At 36.9% G+C, this 17,425-nt stretch overlaps 1 protein-coding gene across 4 annotated transcripts in view; it reads left to right on the top strand.

The window, feature by feature from the left end:
- The window catches only part of ENTREP2 (endosomal transmembrane epsin interactor 2), a 124,897-nt gene that overhangs the window by 57,371 nt on the left and 50,101 nt on the right, over positions 1-17,425 (top strand). For all 4 annotated transcript variants that reach the window (XM_082060836.1, XM_082060834.1, XM_082060833.1 and 1 more), the window contains exons 3-4: positions 7,454-7,564; positions 13,660-13,791. In XM_082060836.1, coding sequence (XP_081916962.1) covers positions 7,466-7,564; positions 13,660-13,791 — 231 coding nt within the window. In that variant the 5' untranslated portion in view covers positions 7,454-7,465. The remainder of the gene's footprint in view (positions 1-7,453; positions 7,565-13,659; positions 13,792-17,425) is intronic.

Consider the following 17,425-nt stretch of genomic DNA (forward strand, 5'->3'; position numbering starts at 1 on the left):
ATTAATGAAATACATTAAAATTTCAATAATTTGTTTATGAATATATTTTTAAAATTAATACTGAACTTAGAAAAGTGCTTTGTCTGTCACTGTTGTTCTAGACAGACTGTTCATCTGCATTTGTCTTTACATTTAACTTGATTTGCCTAAAATTGCACTGCAGAGAAGGCTTTTTACCCAATTATGTGGATGGCAAAAAAGCATATTCCAAATTAGTAGCAGTTCTTTTTTGTCTGCAAAATTATTTTCAGCTACATTTTGTGTTCTGAGATTCATGTAGTTACTTAATAATGAAAAGTAATTTATGCTTTGTGTATGAATATTAATACCATTTCAATTATCCTGTTAACACAAAGCAATAATAGATTCAAATCAGTTGTATTAAAAAGATGAGATGACTGTGTCAATAACAATGTATTAGCAGGTAGCTATTGCCTTTGAAAAAGTGTGCATATGTAACATAATAATGTATGTTACATATGTAACATAGTTAATACTAAAGGTAGTCCCAAGAAAATACGATGGAAAATATGAAATGGGAAGACCAGTACTAAGTAAGAGTAAATCTAGTTTGAACTTTGGGTATGTATTTCAGTATTCTGAAATAAAGCGGTACTATTAGAGCTTCTGTTTTTTTTTTTTCCTTTCCATTTCCATGTTTCACTCTTCATTGTTATTAAAGAAAAGACAAATTGAGTTTGTATTGATTTGCTGGTTGGTGTTTTTACCAAGAGATGTAATCTGTATGATGAAGAAAGCTGCCTGATGGCAAGATAAATGAGGTCAAAGTGAAACAAAGTCAAGAAACTAATGAGTGAGTGTGAGAAAGGTAGCAGGCTGGTTTCTGGACTAAAATCAAAAAAAAAAAAAAAAAGACAAATTTTTACTCACCATTGATGAGCAGAGAGAGCTTTCATATTAGAACATATCAAAAGCCTGGTATGTCATTGTTACAGAGGCACCCCACAGTTAGTTTCAGGGACAACAGGGTCCAAAACAGCTTTTATTAAACCAGTGAGAAACAGGGTTTTAGCACTCCAAAAGTGACTTGAATACAGGTTCGGATATCAGTTGAGGAAAATTATTAAGGGGCAGCAACTAATACAACAGGAGGTCCACAGTGTGCATGCACGTGGCTTCACCAAAAACAATGCCGGAGCTGTCCCTGAGTCCAAGAAGAGTACACACTTTCCTGAACATGGTGTAGGATTATTTTAAAGGGATACACGTACTCGTATTGAGTACGGAAAGTGTACACTCACAATCCTGCAAGGGTAAATTTATAATACACTCGCAATCCTGTGAGGATTAATTTATACACGTGCTCATATTGAGTACGGAATGTACGCGTGCAAATGTGCACGGAAAGTAGATACACTCGCAATCCTGCGAGGGTTATTTTTACTCACACACGTGGCGGCAAGGCAAGCAGAGTGTCCGTCCGGGGTGGGGCGGGGGGCAGTGGCTCCTGGCAGCAGTGGCTCAGCTTGTAACTCCAAGAGGTTGCGCGCAAGGGGCACGTCTCAACGAGAATCCGGTTTCTTATAGCCCGATCAGATCTGACTATAGGCATTCCAGAAGCTTCTCTGCACCCCCACACTGGCTGTGGGGTGCCCCTGAAGCTTCCAAACATGTCCCACACTGGCCGCAGGTGCCCAGCGGCTCCCTGGCACCTCTGCGCTCCCTTCTCTTAAGGACCCTGGCCAGCGGCCTCTGGGGTCAAACAAAAGAAGCTGTTAGCCCCAAGCAAGGGAGATGGGTCTACGCCTTCCATATCGAAGGAAGGGAGGGGGAGAGAGGGGGGTTTGCATTCTGCCACAGTCATGAATGGGCAGTCATCAAGTAAAAATATTCTGAATTTCTCAGACCTAAAAAAGAAACTCTCAGGCTTTAAAAACAAACAATGAACGTGTATTTGAGAATACACGGACAGGGTGGGCATGATCCTTTGGTTGCCCCAGTATTTCTCTGGTTATCTCTTGCTGAACAGGAACAGAAAGAGGAGGATCAAACTTCTTTTTTCCTGGTTGGGTGTTTTGCAGGTTTGCAGTGTTGTTCAGAGTGCGAATGTGTATCTCTGGGTATCTCTGAATTTCTGCTCAGTGTTAAGACAAATAGCTGGTATACCTTTTTTTCTATTCCAGTATATTTTATTCTACCTTATGGGCTTTGTTAATAATAATTCTTCAACTTGTACCTGGGAACAGTGCCTCTTTGATTGAATAAAACTAAATAGAACTGTAATAGTATTACCTATCAGAAATACTTCAAAAGAAAAAGTTATCCTGACAGTGAAAGGATCATGAAAGTGTGGGTTTGGTACCCAAATCTCATTTCTTTGCAAAGGTATTATTATCTGCACCCAAAAAGAGGAAGTCGAAGAAGCAATAAGCACAAGTAGTAGTTCATCAGCCATTAACTTCTGACTGTATCTTACCAGGAATGTGGTATGCGGTATTGGTATAGAAATGAGTGGGTGGTTTCATGGTTTAACACTTTGGAACCAAAGTCAAAACTGAGAGTAGTTGTGCTTTTACAAGATGTTGGCATGAGTGGTGGTTTGTGTTATACATTCAGTAAAAGATCTACAAATATCTATGTGCTAAGGAAATTTTGCTGTGCCTTCACTTGCTTACATTGCCAAAATGCTTTATATATACTAGGAACCACTGTCTGTTATCAAACCAGTATTTACATTTACCAGAGGAGACACTTGGGCAAAGGAGATCTTTAAATTTCTTATGCTTTAATTTTGAGCAGTATTTTCCATACATTTCAGATGTTTCTTCATTAAGCTTTCTCTGTTTTTAATTATGAAATCTCAGAGAATTTTTAGTGCTTTGGGAAAATATTTCAGGGGTTCCTTATTTGGAAAGTAAGTGCTGGCTGTGTCAGTACAATTGCTTATGGTTAAAATGCTGTGTTAAAATAGGAATTTGTTTTCTTGTAATTTATGGAAGTGTCTGAAAATTGCCGGAGAACTTGTATAGCTCCTGAGTTTGAACTACTTTGTACAAAACTTTAAACGGTGTAGTGAGATTATTTTTCTGTTACAGTCTATGGTACTTGCAAATGTATTTGTGCTAAGGAGATTAATTCAGCCTTGAATTGAGTAGGAAGCTTCTCTGTTGCCATCTGGCATTTGGGTGATCCCAGAAAAATATTTTTACATTTCTGACTGAAAGCTTTTAAAATAGACTGATAGATTTAATTTTTTTTTTTTTTTTTTTTTTAAGGAACAGAAGCGTGGTTTTTTTAATGTCTGTGAATGTCAGTGAACACAGCACAATACTTCTCATTAATAAGTGATCTCGATTACTCAGAATAGCTACTAAAAGTGTTTCCTATGAAATCTGCATTCCAGATACAGTGCCATGCATCAGTAAACATGCAAATCTGTGCATGTGCCTTTAGTAACTAGCTTGGGTATAAAAGCTCAAAAACATGGCCTGTACATTTGTTTTTCAGGATATTTTCTGATTTCTTTCTCTTGGCTTAAATGGAAGGGGACACTGTTTCAACACATTATCCCTTCAAATGAACCATTGCTCTTTTTTCTTTTTTTTTGATAAGCCGATACGATTTTCATCATTTAAGAAAAGTAAAAGAGGAGTCATCCTAAGTAGCAGCTGTTCAACCTGCATATCAGGCACAAGGGTGCACTGCTATGTAAGGCTAAGACTGCATCTGTGGTAAGAGTCAGTGAAATACTGAACTGAGTTTGTTAGAAAATACTCATCTTGAGTCAGCTTGGTAGTTCATTGCAAAATCAGAGATTTTCTTTCTAGAAGTCCTGTGAGAAACTTGGTCTCTTTGAATATCAGACCTAAATCAGTTTAATTTTCTTCAGTAAAAATCAGTAGAAAAAGATCTATACCTGTTGTAAAAAAGAAATTACTAATTATTTTAAAGAAATGCGTCCACATGCACACTTGCCCCACAAGATGCATGGATATGTAAAACTGGTCTGAATATTTCCTCATTGATTATCTCCTACCACTAGATATCATTGCTGAGTGTAGCAGAAACAACCAAACTCCAGGAAACATGGTACATAAAATGTATAGAAATTACATATAGTTTTCCTATATTTTTCTCAGTGATCTGGGGTTTTGACCTGGTCCTGGCCATACTACTTAACTTGTGGTCATAGAGTAGCTTAAGTGATAAACTCTGGTAAAAGAATTTACAGCTTCCTTTCAGATTTAAATATTTGAATTTAATCAAACAAACAAACAAAATAATACCAAGCAAACTAACAAAACAGCAACAACAAAAGTATTTCTCTACTACCCCCACCCCCCCAAGCATAGATTTGGTTTTGGTAGCTGGAATAAATAGATAATCTATGTAATGCAGAGGCAATGTTAGCATAAATAGGTCAAAACTGCAAGAGAAAAACAAGTTTAAAAAGTGTACAGCCTGGGGAATGGCAGTTGAAAGGCATCCATCACCTTGTGTGTCATTGTTGGCTTTGATACTTGTGTGATGCAGATGAAATGCAGAACATCACTCTGATTTAACATATCCCTTGATCACTCTGCACTATCATTTCAGTATGCGTATTCTTAGAACTCATTGATAGGGATGTTCATTAGGAACCCTGCTATTAGACAGTCTTCTTTGAGGATGAAGCATTAGTTTAGAGGTTAACAAAACACTGAGTAAAAACAACTACATCTTACATACCGGAGTTTTGCAAAGTTTCTGATAAACTGGGTTATGGTTGAATGCCGACTATTGCTTGCTTTCAGGAAGAAACTTGGAAGGCTCTAATTGCTTCTACTTGCAAAGCAAATCCAATGCTGGTTCACAAAAGGAGCTCTGCTAATATAAAGCTGTAAATTTTGCTCAGAGTTGGTGTGGACTAGAATGTGAACCCAGGCTTTGAAATCTTCCTGCCATTCTCTTGAGTTCTGTCATTGGTCGCTAAAGAGAAGAGTTTGGCGCCTACCTGTCCTCCTCCCATTGTGAGGAAGCTGTAACTGCATGAGGTCTCCCCTCAGTCTCCTCTTCTCCAGACTGAACAAAACAAGTGACTTCAGTCACTCCTCATACAGCTTCCTCTCCAAACCTTTCACTAGCTTTGTAGCCCTCTTCTGGACTCTCTCTAGTAGCTTAATATCTTTTTTTTATACTGTGGCACCCAGAACTGCATGCAGCTTTCAAAAGCTGTTTGGGATCCTTCTTTTCCTGAAGCTATGTAATTAATGAAAGGTGTTTGGAGCAGAGTTGATATAGTGGATAGGTGTTCCTTCAGTATACGGGACTCTATTTCATTAGAGATTTTGGAACTTTAATAGACTTCATGAGCTGAGGCAGGATCTTTGAGCAGCAAGTGCTGCATTGATTCTGCCAGGATTAATGAGGGGACAACTGTATAAATAAGGAAAGTGTTTTAACCATGAAAAATTAACCACTCTGGTGATCTGTCAGCAGAACTATAAAAGGGATTTGGTGTTGAGATTGTACATAGTTCTGATGACGTTTCATGGAAGTTATATGTCAGCAAAGGACGGGATTTCATCAGCCTCAGCATCACACCATGCGTTTTTCATTTCCTGTGAGCCTACACAAGTCAGTCAACATCCAGTCAGAGGATGTTTGCCTTTTGTTACTTCAGTGGTTTCTGAGATGGCTGAAGCTTCATATGAACTGTCCTTGTCTGAAAAAAGCTGTCTGATGTTTACTTTTTTTTTTTTTAATCAAACAAATTTTTATGTCTGTTTGCACACCTGGCTACTCCTTCCTGTAGAGTAATCAGGACTTCTTTAAAGATGTGATTTTTCAGCAATGTGTCTATGGTTCATAAAAGGAATATGATACAACCAATAATCTGGATTTACTCCAGGAAAATTCGCACTACAAGGTTAGCAATTGAAATACTGGCAATATAAAAATTAAACAAAAAAGCAATTATATACACAAAAATAAATTTCCTGGTTTGGTAAAAATTCCATTAACTGTTCAAATGAATTTGCAGTTAAAGAGCTAAAAGAAATATGTTTTAAGTAATGTTTAGGATGTTAGAAAGCTTAATGCTTTACAGCTGTCACTCTATCAAGTACATTAAGTTTTGCCTGTATTAGCAAAAATAAGTGGACAAAGCTCTTGGGTTGCAATGATTAAAAATACAAAAATTAAGAAATAATATAATGAGGTGATGTATAAATATTGAGTCTGCAAGGCATCCATTACTGCAGATTTTATACTACTAAGAGTATCGTTGTTTCCCTGCATACATGACAAAATATAGTGACACAGACACTATTTGCCCGTTATTATTTGGTAGCAGTACGTCTTTTATTCTAGAAGTTTTGACTGGCACAGATTTGTCACAGATTATTTTTCATACACAATACAGGAGTATGCAATTGTAAAAATAGTTGAAACCTTGTTCTCTTTCAGAACATTCAGTGGAGTTATAATTTGACCCTTAGATGTATCAATTGGGAATTTTTCTGTCACGTAAGGCTTAGGTTGGTGAATTCAAATTCTTGTTTTTCATTTGATCAGTCATTTTTTATTTAAAAATACTGTTACCATATGCATTGACAAAATATAACATCTTGTGAGAACAGTGAAAGATTGTAAAGTATGGGCATGCATATGGAAAAAAGATGGAACAGAATTCCTTACTTATTTCATGTAACTCAATAGGAGTGTGAGTGTTATGGCAACGTGGCAAGGTGGCCACATCTTAAGCAGATTTTTATTCTTGGCCTCTTTAGTGCTTGTGCCTTTCTGTTTCCCTACATATTGAGTTCCTTACACATTCAGATTTCTGTCTGCCCACACAGGGACAGGTTTTTTATGTTCAAAGGAATAAAATGCGGTAGTTAAGCTGATGAAATCATATTAATGATTGTTTTGACATATTTTGAGAAGAGGCGAAAGGAGTATTTAGCACAATGGGTAGCTGATATGGAGGATGCTCCTTAAATTGTAATTGTTATTTTAAAACCAAGTAGTTATATAAATCCAGGATTTTATTTTCCTTTTTTTTCCCCCCTAACTAGTACAAACTCATGATATGTGATGTTCACAAATAATTTTCCTGTTTAAGATACCTATACCCTCATCAAAAAGGATTTAAATTGTTTTATGACTACTTCTGATTATAAAAATACTTTTTTTCCAAATCTTCCTTTTTAATAATGCTCATTCATAAAAGTCTTTGTATGTGTGCTAAAAGTGGGAGACAAATGGATGATTTTGAAATGACTGGAGGAAGATAGATTATAGTCAAGTATAGGTGTGATTTAGCTTTCTCTTATAGTGTGAGACTCAGGATATTGTCAGATTAAAGAATACATTCTTCTTTAAAATATATAAAATGTTACCATCCATGTAGTTGTATGACAGACTGGCAGTTCTTCAACGTCTAAATGATATTTTTTTTCTTGTTTGCCTCTTGCAGTGAACAGTAATAGGCTGTTTGGTTTTTTTCCAGATAACCTTTTTCATGCTGCTGTCTGCAGTGTGCGTTATGTTGAATTTGGCTGGTTCCATTCTCTCTTGTCAGAACGCTCAGCTGGTAAACTCCCTGGAAGGATGTCAGTTGGTAAGTAATGAAAAACAAATATCTTATAAAGGGTAATGGATTTTATTTTCAATATGTTTGGGTATTATACACATATTTATTTACTTTTTAAAACAGTATGTGTTTAGTAGAGCCATCTATAGACATTACAATATGAAAAATCATGTTGATAAAAGTTTGAGAGTTACAGGGTTAATGTAGTTTTTTGTCACCTCAAAAAGTTGTAATATTAGAAAGACTTGCTTCTTAATGTTATGGTACAAATGATGCTTAAACAGAACAGGTGGAATACAGGGAACATCAAAGCAGTGCAGTGATTATGGTTTGATGTCAGCAGTATTAGGATTTCATCAAATAGCTCCTTATAAAACTAGTGTATTTCACAGATGTACTGGTAGTAATGTTTTAGTATGGGTATTTTAATATGTTATTTGCCAACCTGAGTTTTGTTTTTAATTTAATTTCCAGAGCAAATGTATGTTACTTTTGCTAAATAAAATACAGAATAATAAAAATTATCATGATGTGGTGTGCTCTAAATTACTAGAATGTACAGTATACCAGAAGTCTTTGCATTTTTATCTCAGAAAAAAAGTACATATACATTGAACTCTAATGTATTTTCTGTATTAAACTTACAAAGATGTCTACAGAACTAAACTCATGTCTGAAATCTCTGATTTAAAGTAAATGATAAAACAATTATTTCCACCCCTCTAAATTCAGGAAAAAAAATGGCATTAAACTGTAAGATTGACAAATGGACTGGAGAATGTTTATCGGTATGCATTAGTGCTCTTTTTAGTATAATCTGGTTGTCAGTAGACCGGTCTCACTGTTTAAATTGTATGCTTATACACTTATAGGATTCATTAAGTATTAGGAATATATGCACATAGGCACCCCAAGACATTGATTTGAATGATAAAGAGAAAACACATTTTTCTCTCTAATGCCAACAGATGACTCCACAAAATGCTTGTGCATCTCTTCTATTCAGGCATCACTTTCTCCTTTGTTCTAAGGTTTTTGTCTAATAAAACCCTTCAGGCTTCTGTTAGCACACAATATATTTAATAAAACTGAGTTAAAATAATATGTTTTGGCAAATATTTCAAAAGGCACATGAAAAATACAGAAGAGGAAACGATGTGGGTGTGACCTGTCACATGCCTTCACCTTGTTTAGTCAGCTGTTAGGCCTGTGTGGTGTTTTCCTCTTGCCCACCCTGTTTCAGAGGGGCTGTTCACAGCTCCATCCATTAGACTGGAAAGGCTTAGGTGTCCTGCTCAGCTCTTTATAGTGTTTGCCGCTTCCAGGTGCGATTGGGGTGGAAGCTTTACAAAACCAGATGGATGGAGCCAGATAGCTGACTTGGTGGAAAACCAGTAGAGGAAGGGAAGATTTTCCCTGTAAAGTGTTTGATCTGGGAAACTCTTGATAAAGTTTCTGGCTCTCATGATGGGGAGTTGGCATTGTGCTGTAGAGCTGGAAAAATCAGCTGATGGAACCTGGAGCTGTTATAAGCCGCGTACTGTACTTTGGAGTGCTATGGTAAAAGAGGAGATTTTTGTTGTGGGGTTTGTTGGTTTTCTTAAATGAAAAAAAGAACTATCATGGGTATTTTTTGTGAAATATCTTTGAAGTGAGTTTTCGTAATTTGTTTTGAGATCCTTGCTTTGGTATTAGGACTATCTAGAAGTTACTTTGAGGGACTGCCTTTATATCAGGATTTCGCATGAAGACTTAAGAAAGTGGCTTTACATCTGTGTGGAAAAAAGAATAAAGAGTCTCTCAAAATGAATGCCTTCCTAACTGTGTCATGCAACTATGTAACTATATTACGTGACCTATCCGCTATAATTTTCAAACACAGTATTTTCACCTGGAATGTTTTGGAAACACGAATTTATCTCTTCCTTGCTCAGCAGCTCATTGATTCATTGGCAAAATCCCCTAGCATTTCTGTACTGTATGATATATAAATTATTTCAGAATTAACATGTTCTTAACCACTTACTGGTTTTGACGATTAATTACAGTAATAAAGGGAATAAACTTGTATGTGTGTATATATGGCTGAGCCATTTGTACTTGTGTGTGCGGTCTTTCACCTCTGACTCGGTAGTAACCCGTGTCATTGCTGACACAGTTTTGGCGATGTCCAGTGAGCTGTATGAATAGAATTTAAACAGCAAATCCTGTCCCAGATGGAGAAGAATGCATATGGCAAGAATGCTGGCATTGGTGCTGTCACAGCTCAGTGTGGGTCTTGTGTGTGTCTGCCTACTTTTGTTGTTCCTTTTAGGCAGCCATGAGCCCTAAGCCTGCCATTCAGTTGTTAAGTCAGACTACTGATAACTGTGATTATGTATGTGCTTGTTGGAGTCTGTGTTCAAATATCTTGACAGTATTTGTCATTTAATAACAACACCTAGCCATATGTGATCTCTGTTCTGGGATGTAGTGTGATAACGTATTTGTGTTAAGATTCCTCATAGGTTCAGGCAGAATTGCTTTTGCCTTTTTATTTTTTTTTTCCTTCCCCCTTCAGCTTTGTGAAAAAATTGTGTTTCAGTTTGTATGGGTTGTTTTCCACTTGGAAATTTAATGTTGTTCCAAAGTATCCTAGATGCAGTGATTTTCATGGGACCACATTTCATCTGAACTTTAAAATAGCCTTGGCTTCTTTACCTGTATGTTTGTCCCCCTTCTTCCCTCCTTTAGCTTGCCTTGTCTAGTCTTGCTCCAATCAACAGTGCAGGAAAGGGTGTCATGTCAAACAAATGCCTTTAGTAGCAGACAGAGGGTGTGCAGGTCAAAAAAGGCTTTGCCCTTGGGTGTAGACATTTGGGGATTAAGAGGTTTGGTGGTTGGGCATGTAGAACTTCCTGACTAGGTACTTTCCCATTTGTTCTCATATGGCAGAATTCTTAGGAAACCTTTGCTTGATCTCCAGGTCTATGTAAGATTGTTGCTTAAGCAAGAAGGTGGCAATGTTTTGCATTTTTTCTAAAGCCAGTGTTCTTGGCTGGTAAATTAAAAGGCAACACTTACATTCCATTTATACTTCCTGAGCTTTTTGTTCCTGCTACAGATGGAATCTTCAAATTTTCCTCAGGACTAGTGAAATGCTGAACTGACAAGAGAAGATAAAACAAATGTTCAAACTGATAGTTTCAATTTTCAGAACCTGATGAAATATTAAGTAGCTTTGCAACAGTGTGCTGTACTAGATGAGAGTGGTTTAATTTCATTGTGACTGTTCATCATACTGTAATTGTTTAAAAAAAAATATAGTTTCTTCTGTCCAGACTTTCCTTTTTAGATTTTCCCTAGTCAAAATCACATTTCAGTCAAGTTGGGGATTTGCAGCCACTCCCACACAGAAAAGATAAGTTAGTTTTAACAATGGATAGGTCCCAGGATAGCTGTGTGAATTCTTGATCCTGTCTGCACAGGTGTGAGACAGCAGCAGGGCAGGGATGTGAGTTCTGGAGCTCGAGGGCTCAAAGCTGCTTTCAGTTGCTGTTTTGTTGAAAGCACGAATGCAATGACACATGCTCAGCCTTTTGTACCACTCCCCATTGCAAAAGCGCAAGTTAGCAAAGATGTCACTTGGCAAACATTTGAAGGAAAAGGTGCACAATAGAGCAAATTGTTAAAAACTCTTTAAAAATGTATGCCTAAGATTAAAAATAGGGTTTTGTTTTGCAGTCTAGTTCCAACTTTTAGGTATTTTTGAATGTGCTAAGATTTTTAAGATGTCCTTATGTTTTGCAGGAACTTTCACATAAACAATTCTCTTTTAACTATTTTTAAGAACCACAGAATCACAGAATGTTAGGGATTGGAGGTGACCTCAAAAGATAGAATTAAAGGGAGAGTTACTGTCTAATTCAAAGTCATAGAACATCTTTCAGAATTGAATTGAGGATCTCTCATAGACAGGGAACCTTGACCAAGAAAGTATTTCTCTTTTCAACCTTATGTCTGTGACACCTGTTCATTACATGAGATAAAAGTGGACTTGGAATCTGAATTTGATATTAGAAATGTCAAATACATCCTGTCATGAGTCAGTGACTATCTTTCACTGAACAGGGCCAGCATGGATCAGAGAAAAAATGATCTTGCAGTAGATAGCTTTGTCTGAAGTCCTTTTTCCTTGTTATAAAAACTTTTTAGCAACTGAAGACAGTATTGATTTGCTGTATGCCTGGTGCTGGGGTAGCAGATGTGCTGTAGCATTCTGCCCACTGAATTTGACACGGCTCTACATTCAGAGTGTAAGTTTTGGACTTGCTCTGTAGCATTTATCTAACATTTGACACCTTTTCCAGAGAGGTTCAGGAGCAAGACCTCCCCAGTGGCACTTAGTGCTTTGTATTTTCTGTTCATTTGAAAAGCTGAGGTTATCTGATCATAAGCCGTGTAGCTGGGTTTTGCTTTGATCTTTTGCTTTTTAAAAGAGAGTATTAGAAGATTATAGGAATTGAAAAATTTCACTGCCTGAAATTGTTACAGCAGTTTTGTGAATTAAATCATATGCTAATTGGAAGTAAACAACACAACTATTATAAAGGTGCTCTATTTTTTTTTCTTTATTTCTTTTACAGTGCCTATGGCTTAGGGTATGACCAGTCTCTGTGAGTTGCTATAGGCAATTATTTCCAGTGCTGCCTTTAAGTATATGGGAAATGGTGTAACTTACATACGCAGATTTTTTTAAAGCCTTTTTACAGTCTATACTGGCTAGAGGGCAATCTGGAGTCTTCGGAATTGAAGCCCACTGAGATAGCATCCTGCCCTGAGCATGTCTTCATCACTGCATATGGCAAGCATTCATTCATCTGCAGCTCCTCTGCTGAAGTTTATTACGGATTTTAATGGACACTTTTTGCTCTTCCAACTGCTGTCCTGGTCACCAACTTGTAAGCAGATAGTACTAGATAAGCCTTGATAGGGGTGACACTAAAAAAACCCATATCTTTAAATATGTAGCTATTAAGATTATGCAAACAATTTAAACATTCTTCAGGGTCTTAAGCGGGAAGAAAACCTGTATTGAATTGCAACTAGTGGCCTGGAAAAGTAAGGTATTGTACCCCATTGTAAGCCGTTTAAATAACCTGCAAAAATGGGAATAGAGAAAGCATAGAAATACCCAACTGGTAAAATTTAAAGCAATGACAGTTCATTTTAACAGACTAGGTAAAAATATGTACATAGTTAAATTTTAGCTTAAGTCTTTGTTGGAAGGATGCTGAAAAATAAACATTGCTATGGTGTTTCATTTCAGGATTGGGGTTTTTTTGCCGGTGTCGTGTTGGTTTTGTTTGGTTTTGGTTTTTAGTGAGGCAGGCAGAATCAGTATAATGAATATTTTCATTGAGCTAAATGGGATTAATTTAGAGTCACTCAAGGACATAGACTTTAATCTACTTTTTGAGAATCATCAGGGTTCAGTATTCTTAGCAAGGCATGCTTTAATGCAAGTCTGTGAAGAACAGAACACAAAATGCTTTTTAAAATGGAAAAACATCGAATGTTTCTTGTATTCAAGACAAACTGGACATAGGAAAATAGAGAGCAAACATTTTCCAAAGAAAAATATATATGAGATGACATGTATGTACCTCTTACTTTCTCCATTTGTTTCTTCATGCTGCGTTCTCTTTTTTCAAGTGTACGTCACGTTTCTTTTGTAATTATTTTCCCATGTACACGTAAGTATATGTTACGTTTGTGATCATGGCTGCTTCCATGTATTTTCTGACTTTTTTCTTTTTTTTTGTCTTTCCCATTTGGGTATGATTTGATGTTTATTCAGTCGAGTTACTCTGGTTTCATCTGCACCTGGAAAATGATTTTTTTCCAAAAAGGGCCATAAAAGCTAACACTCTTCATTGGTATTGTATCCTCTTTCTGTATTTTACCTGGCTTTATAGTTTATATTAGCCAACGGAAGACATTCTAAGTCAGGGGATTCTGCATGGAGATTTTAATTTTGAATTTAGTAGTCATTCTTGTCACAACAGGTGTAAATATAATTTTTGGGAAGTTTCTTTCTGTTGATTTATTCTTTCTCTGACTTTTTTTTTTTAACTCCACAGATTAAATTCGACAGTGATGGTGTCTGTGTTTGCTGTGAAATGCAGCATCAAACTTCAGGCTGCAGTAACTTGGGAGAAACTCTGAAACTGAACCCACTGCAGGAGTGTAATGTTGTGAGGCTGACCCTAAAGGTGCGTTATGAGAAGAATTAACAGTTTATTTCAGTTTTTAGTAGTGAGTACTTAGGAACACGTAAGTGTGTGATGAAAGGAGGGGTAGCAGGTGTTTTCTGTGTTCATATATGCTTACATGTAAAAAAAATAAATTATCTTCATCCAACAGAATTTAGTGCTTCTATGCATGGAAGTGGTTTTATGTTACATATTCAATATCTGTATTTGTAGAGTTAACTATTTTGCTAGAGATTATTTAAGAAACAGAAAGTAAAGTTGGTTATGACTGATGCTGGAGGATATAAGAACAGGTGTCTTTCAGGTTGTTGAAGAAAGCCAGAATCAAAGGTGGAGGTTGGTGGTGTTTCATAGCGTTATAGTAGACCACAAAGGAACACAAAGTATTAGCAAAATGATGAAGTATTTCATGATGTACTGCTAACTGAAAGTATTGACAGTGTTCTTTCGGGATAGTGCTGGAAACATGCTTCCTGACTTCTCTGCAATATTATAAGAAGTTTAAATCCTGCAGAGCTTTTGTTTTACAACTACCCAGATGAAAAACTGAGAGCAAATATTAAGAATATTGTATAAGCAAGTTATATCCCAGTGTAATTTCCCACATCATTGCTTCACTTCACTTGTCACCAGACTAGCAAGACATGTTGTTGCGTTGGTTTGGATAACATTAGGGAATCCGTTGAAAGAATTGATCAGAGAAAAGAACCCTAGCCTGAAAGACAGATATTGATTTATTTTAGATTTAATTGAATGATCAACAGAACTAACCCTGCATCCATAGCTCTCAATTTTGAAGTATATGTATTAATACAGTTAATAGATTGTGATGGAGTAGTGAAATGCAGTGTCATCAGGATCTTGGGGATTTAAAGTACAGTGTAAGGCTTGAAAATGCTAAGCTATATTTATATTTCAAGCCATATTTTAAAGTTCAGGACAGGTAGAAATCCTGCAAAAGTCTATTGTATTAAAAAACAAACGAATATTGTATTGTATTAAAAAACAAACGAATAAACCAACCACCACCACCACCCCCCCCCAAAAAAAAAAAAAAAAAACAGCCAACCAAACCCACAACACACACATGAAGAAAACCAAACACAACCCCAAACAAAGCAAAAAAAAAGACAACTACAATTTCTGCAGTTAGAAATTAAAGCTATGTGATATGGCCCCAAAAGGAATTAAGAGCTCTGCCTCAAGTTTTAATGAGCTTGATCAAGGAGACTATTGGAGCAAAAACCTACTGGGTAGCAGGAATTTACTAAGTAGAAAAGAAGCATAATTTGACATTTCTGGTAAAAAAATAACAACTGACTGCTACTCGGAATGCTAAATGCAGGTCTGTATTTAGTGGTGCAGTTTCAGTGAATTGTGTTAGGAGAAGGTAATGCAGTAAAATAACTTCTCAAAGCAACTTTCTTCAGGGTATGACAGATGCAAAACCATGAACCTGTCATACAGAAAAACCTGACTTGCTGATCGTATAAAAATAAAGATTGAGGGAGCATATGGTTGCTTGCTGTAAATATGTCAGTAAACTTTAAAGAGAGAGAAAAGAACTGTTCATCTTTGAGGACACTGTCAACTTATGAAGTGAGCAGAAGTGACATATGCTGGAAATCAGTGTAAGGTTTCTGAACAATGCAGCAATAGGAATAGAATCCCAAAGTATAATTTGCTTTAAAATATAGCTCAGTCATTTATAAAAGGAATTGATGATGTATCTGCTTGCACTAGCAGAGGACTGATTTAAACACAGGAGTTCCTTTGAGGATAGCCTGAGTGCAGCTTCAGTTATGTTCAGAATTTTTGAATAAAGAGAAGGTAGTTGGGAAAATAATTTTTTCAGAAAGTTTCTTAAATATTTTTCATTTTTCATTCTACGTTTACCTTCTATTTGGCTTTGAGAGCTCTGTATTCCTGGCTGTAAATTTAAGAACATCATCCTACTGAGCCCATAAGGAAAAAACATTACAGCTTGTTAGGTAAACAGCTGACAGCAATAAGGCTCATCTTCTTTAATTGCAATTAACAACTACATGGTGATTTTAAGAGAACAGATGTTTTAGTACCAAAAGCTCAATTGCGCTCATTGTCTGGGGAGCCAGAGGGACAAAAAGTGTAGTTTACCAGAATTAAGAATATACACCTCTATGTATATATTAAGTAGGTTTCATGCTCCTTCTCTTTATTGTGGATGGGGTAAAAATCTCTTGTTTCCATTAAGTCACCTGTGCTTTTGTGGTGGTAGAAACTATAGGAGCTGCATTGTGAACAGAACAATTGCACACGTGTTGCCTGTCTGATTTTGTTCCCAGTCAGTCGAACAGAACAAGGGAAAAAGAGGTGGTTACCAGTCATGTGTACACTAAATTGTGCTGGGATCATGCCTTGCATGATATTGAGTAGGGTTTTTTGTAGTTGCTTTGAAAAATTTCTAAAAAAATCTCTTTGTCATCTCTGCTCTGAATTACCTTTTTGTGCTCCTTTGTAAATCAATGTCTGTTTCTTCTTTTAAAATCCTGAATGAACTACCCAAACATTTTAATGAGGACACAAGAATTAGCACTGAAATCTCTATGATTGCATGTATGTACATATATAGATATGAGTATTGATTGCAAAAGCTGACTGAATATGTGATCTGTGAGATGAGTGCTAATTCCTGTGATTATTTGAATAGTGACATTTCAGCACAAAATGATGTGTTACAATAAACCAGACCAGAATACACTGCCATTTCACTGTTGTAAAGGTTGGGGACTCAACCCATTTCAAGGACAGTGACTTGGTGGGTTTAGAGTTCTATTTATAAGATATTATCCTTGTCTGCAGATGTCCAGTAAAAACAGCATAGTTGCATGATGTGGGAAACTGCCATTAAGATCTGCAGGTACCCAAGTCTGCTCCATCTGCACTGGTTTACAATGAAGAGATTTTTTTGGTTACTGTTTTTCACCAGAAGATGCATTTTCTACACAGTTTTCTGCATTAGTAGCTCCTAAACTGCCCCTAAAAATAAGGTTCCTCCGGATACTCAGGATCAATATTTTGTGCTGCTAAAGAATGTTGGTGTTTCAGTATCCTGATTTTAACAACGTGGCAGAATGCAAACCCCCCTCTCTCCCCCTCCCTCCTTTGATATGGAAGGAATAGACACATCTCCCTCTCTCTTTCTGCTGCTTGAGGCTAACACCAAGGGGCAGTTCTGTACCTGGCTGTTTCCTGCCACTGAATTTGCTGGTTTGGATTTAGCAGTCATGTCATCACAGAACGAACCTGTTCCATGAACTGATCCGGTCCAAACCCCACAGCATCTGCACTGGGCTTTTAGTGAAAGCAATCTGGCATTTAGATCTACGCTTTCTTCTGTCACACCAGTGCACCTTTGGGATTACCCAAAACTCCCAGTCTTCAGTGGGGAAACTCCCAGTCTTCACCAGCTAGGTAGAGTGCAGTGACATGCTCTAGCCAAGATGCCAAAAGAAGCACCTGCATGCCTGTTCCTTCTGAGTCAGCTCTTTCCACAGCCAAGTTCACTCTTAGATTGAATTCAGCTGATGTGAAACGAGGCTTGGTGTTAGCCACTTTAAATGCTGACCTTTGTAGCCCATACAGACATTATCAG

The sequence above is a fragment of the Streptopelia decaocto genome, assembly GCF_964273445.1.
Source record: "Streptopelia decaocto genome assembly, chromosome: 9".
NCBI classification, from domain to species: Eukaryota; Metazoa; Chordata; class Aves; order Columbiformes; family Columbidae; genus Streptopelia; species Streptopelia decaocto.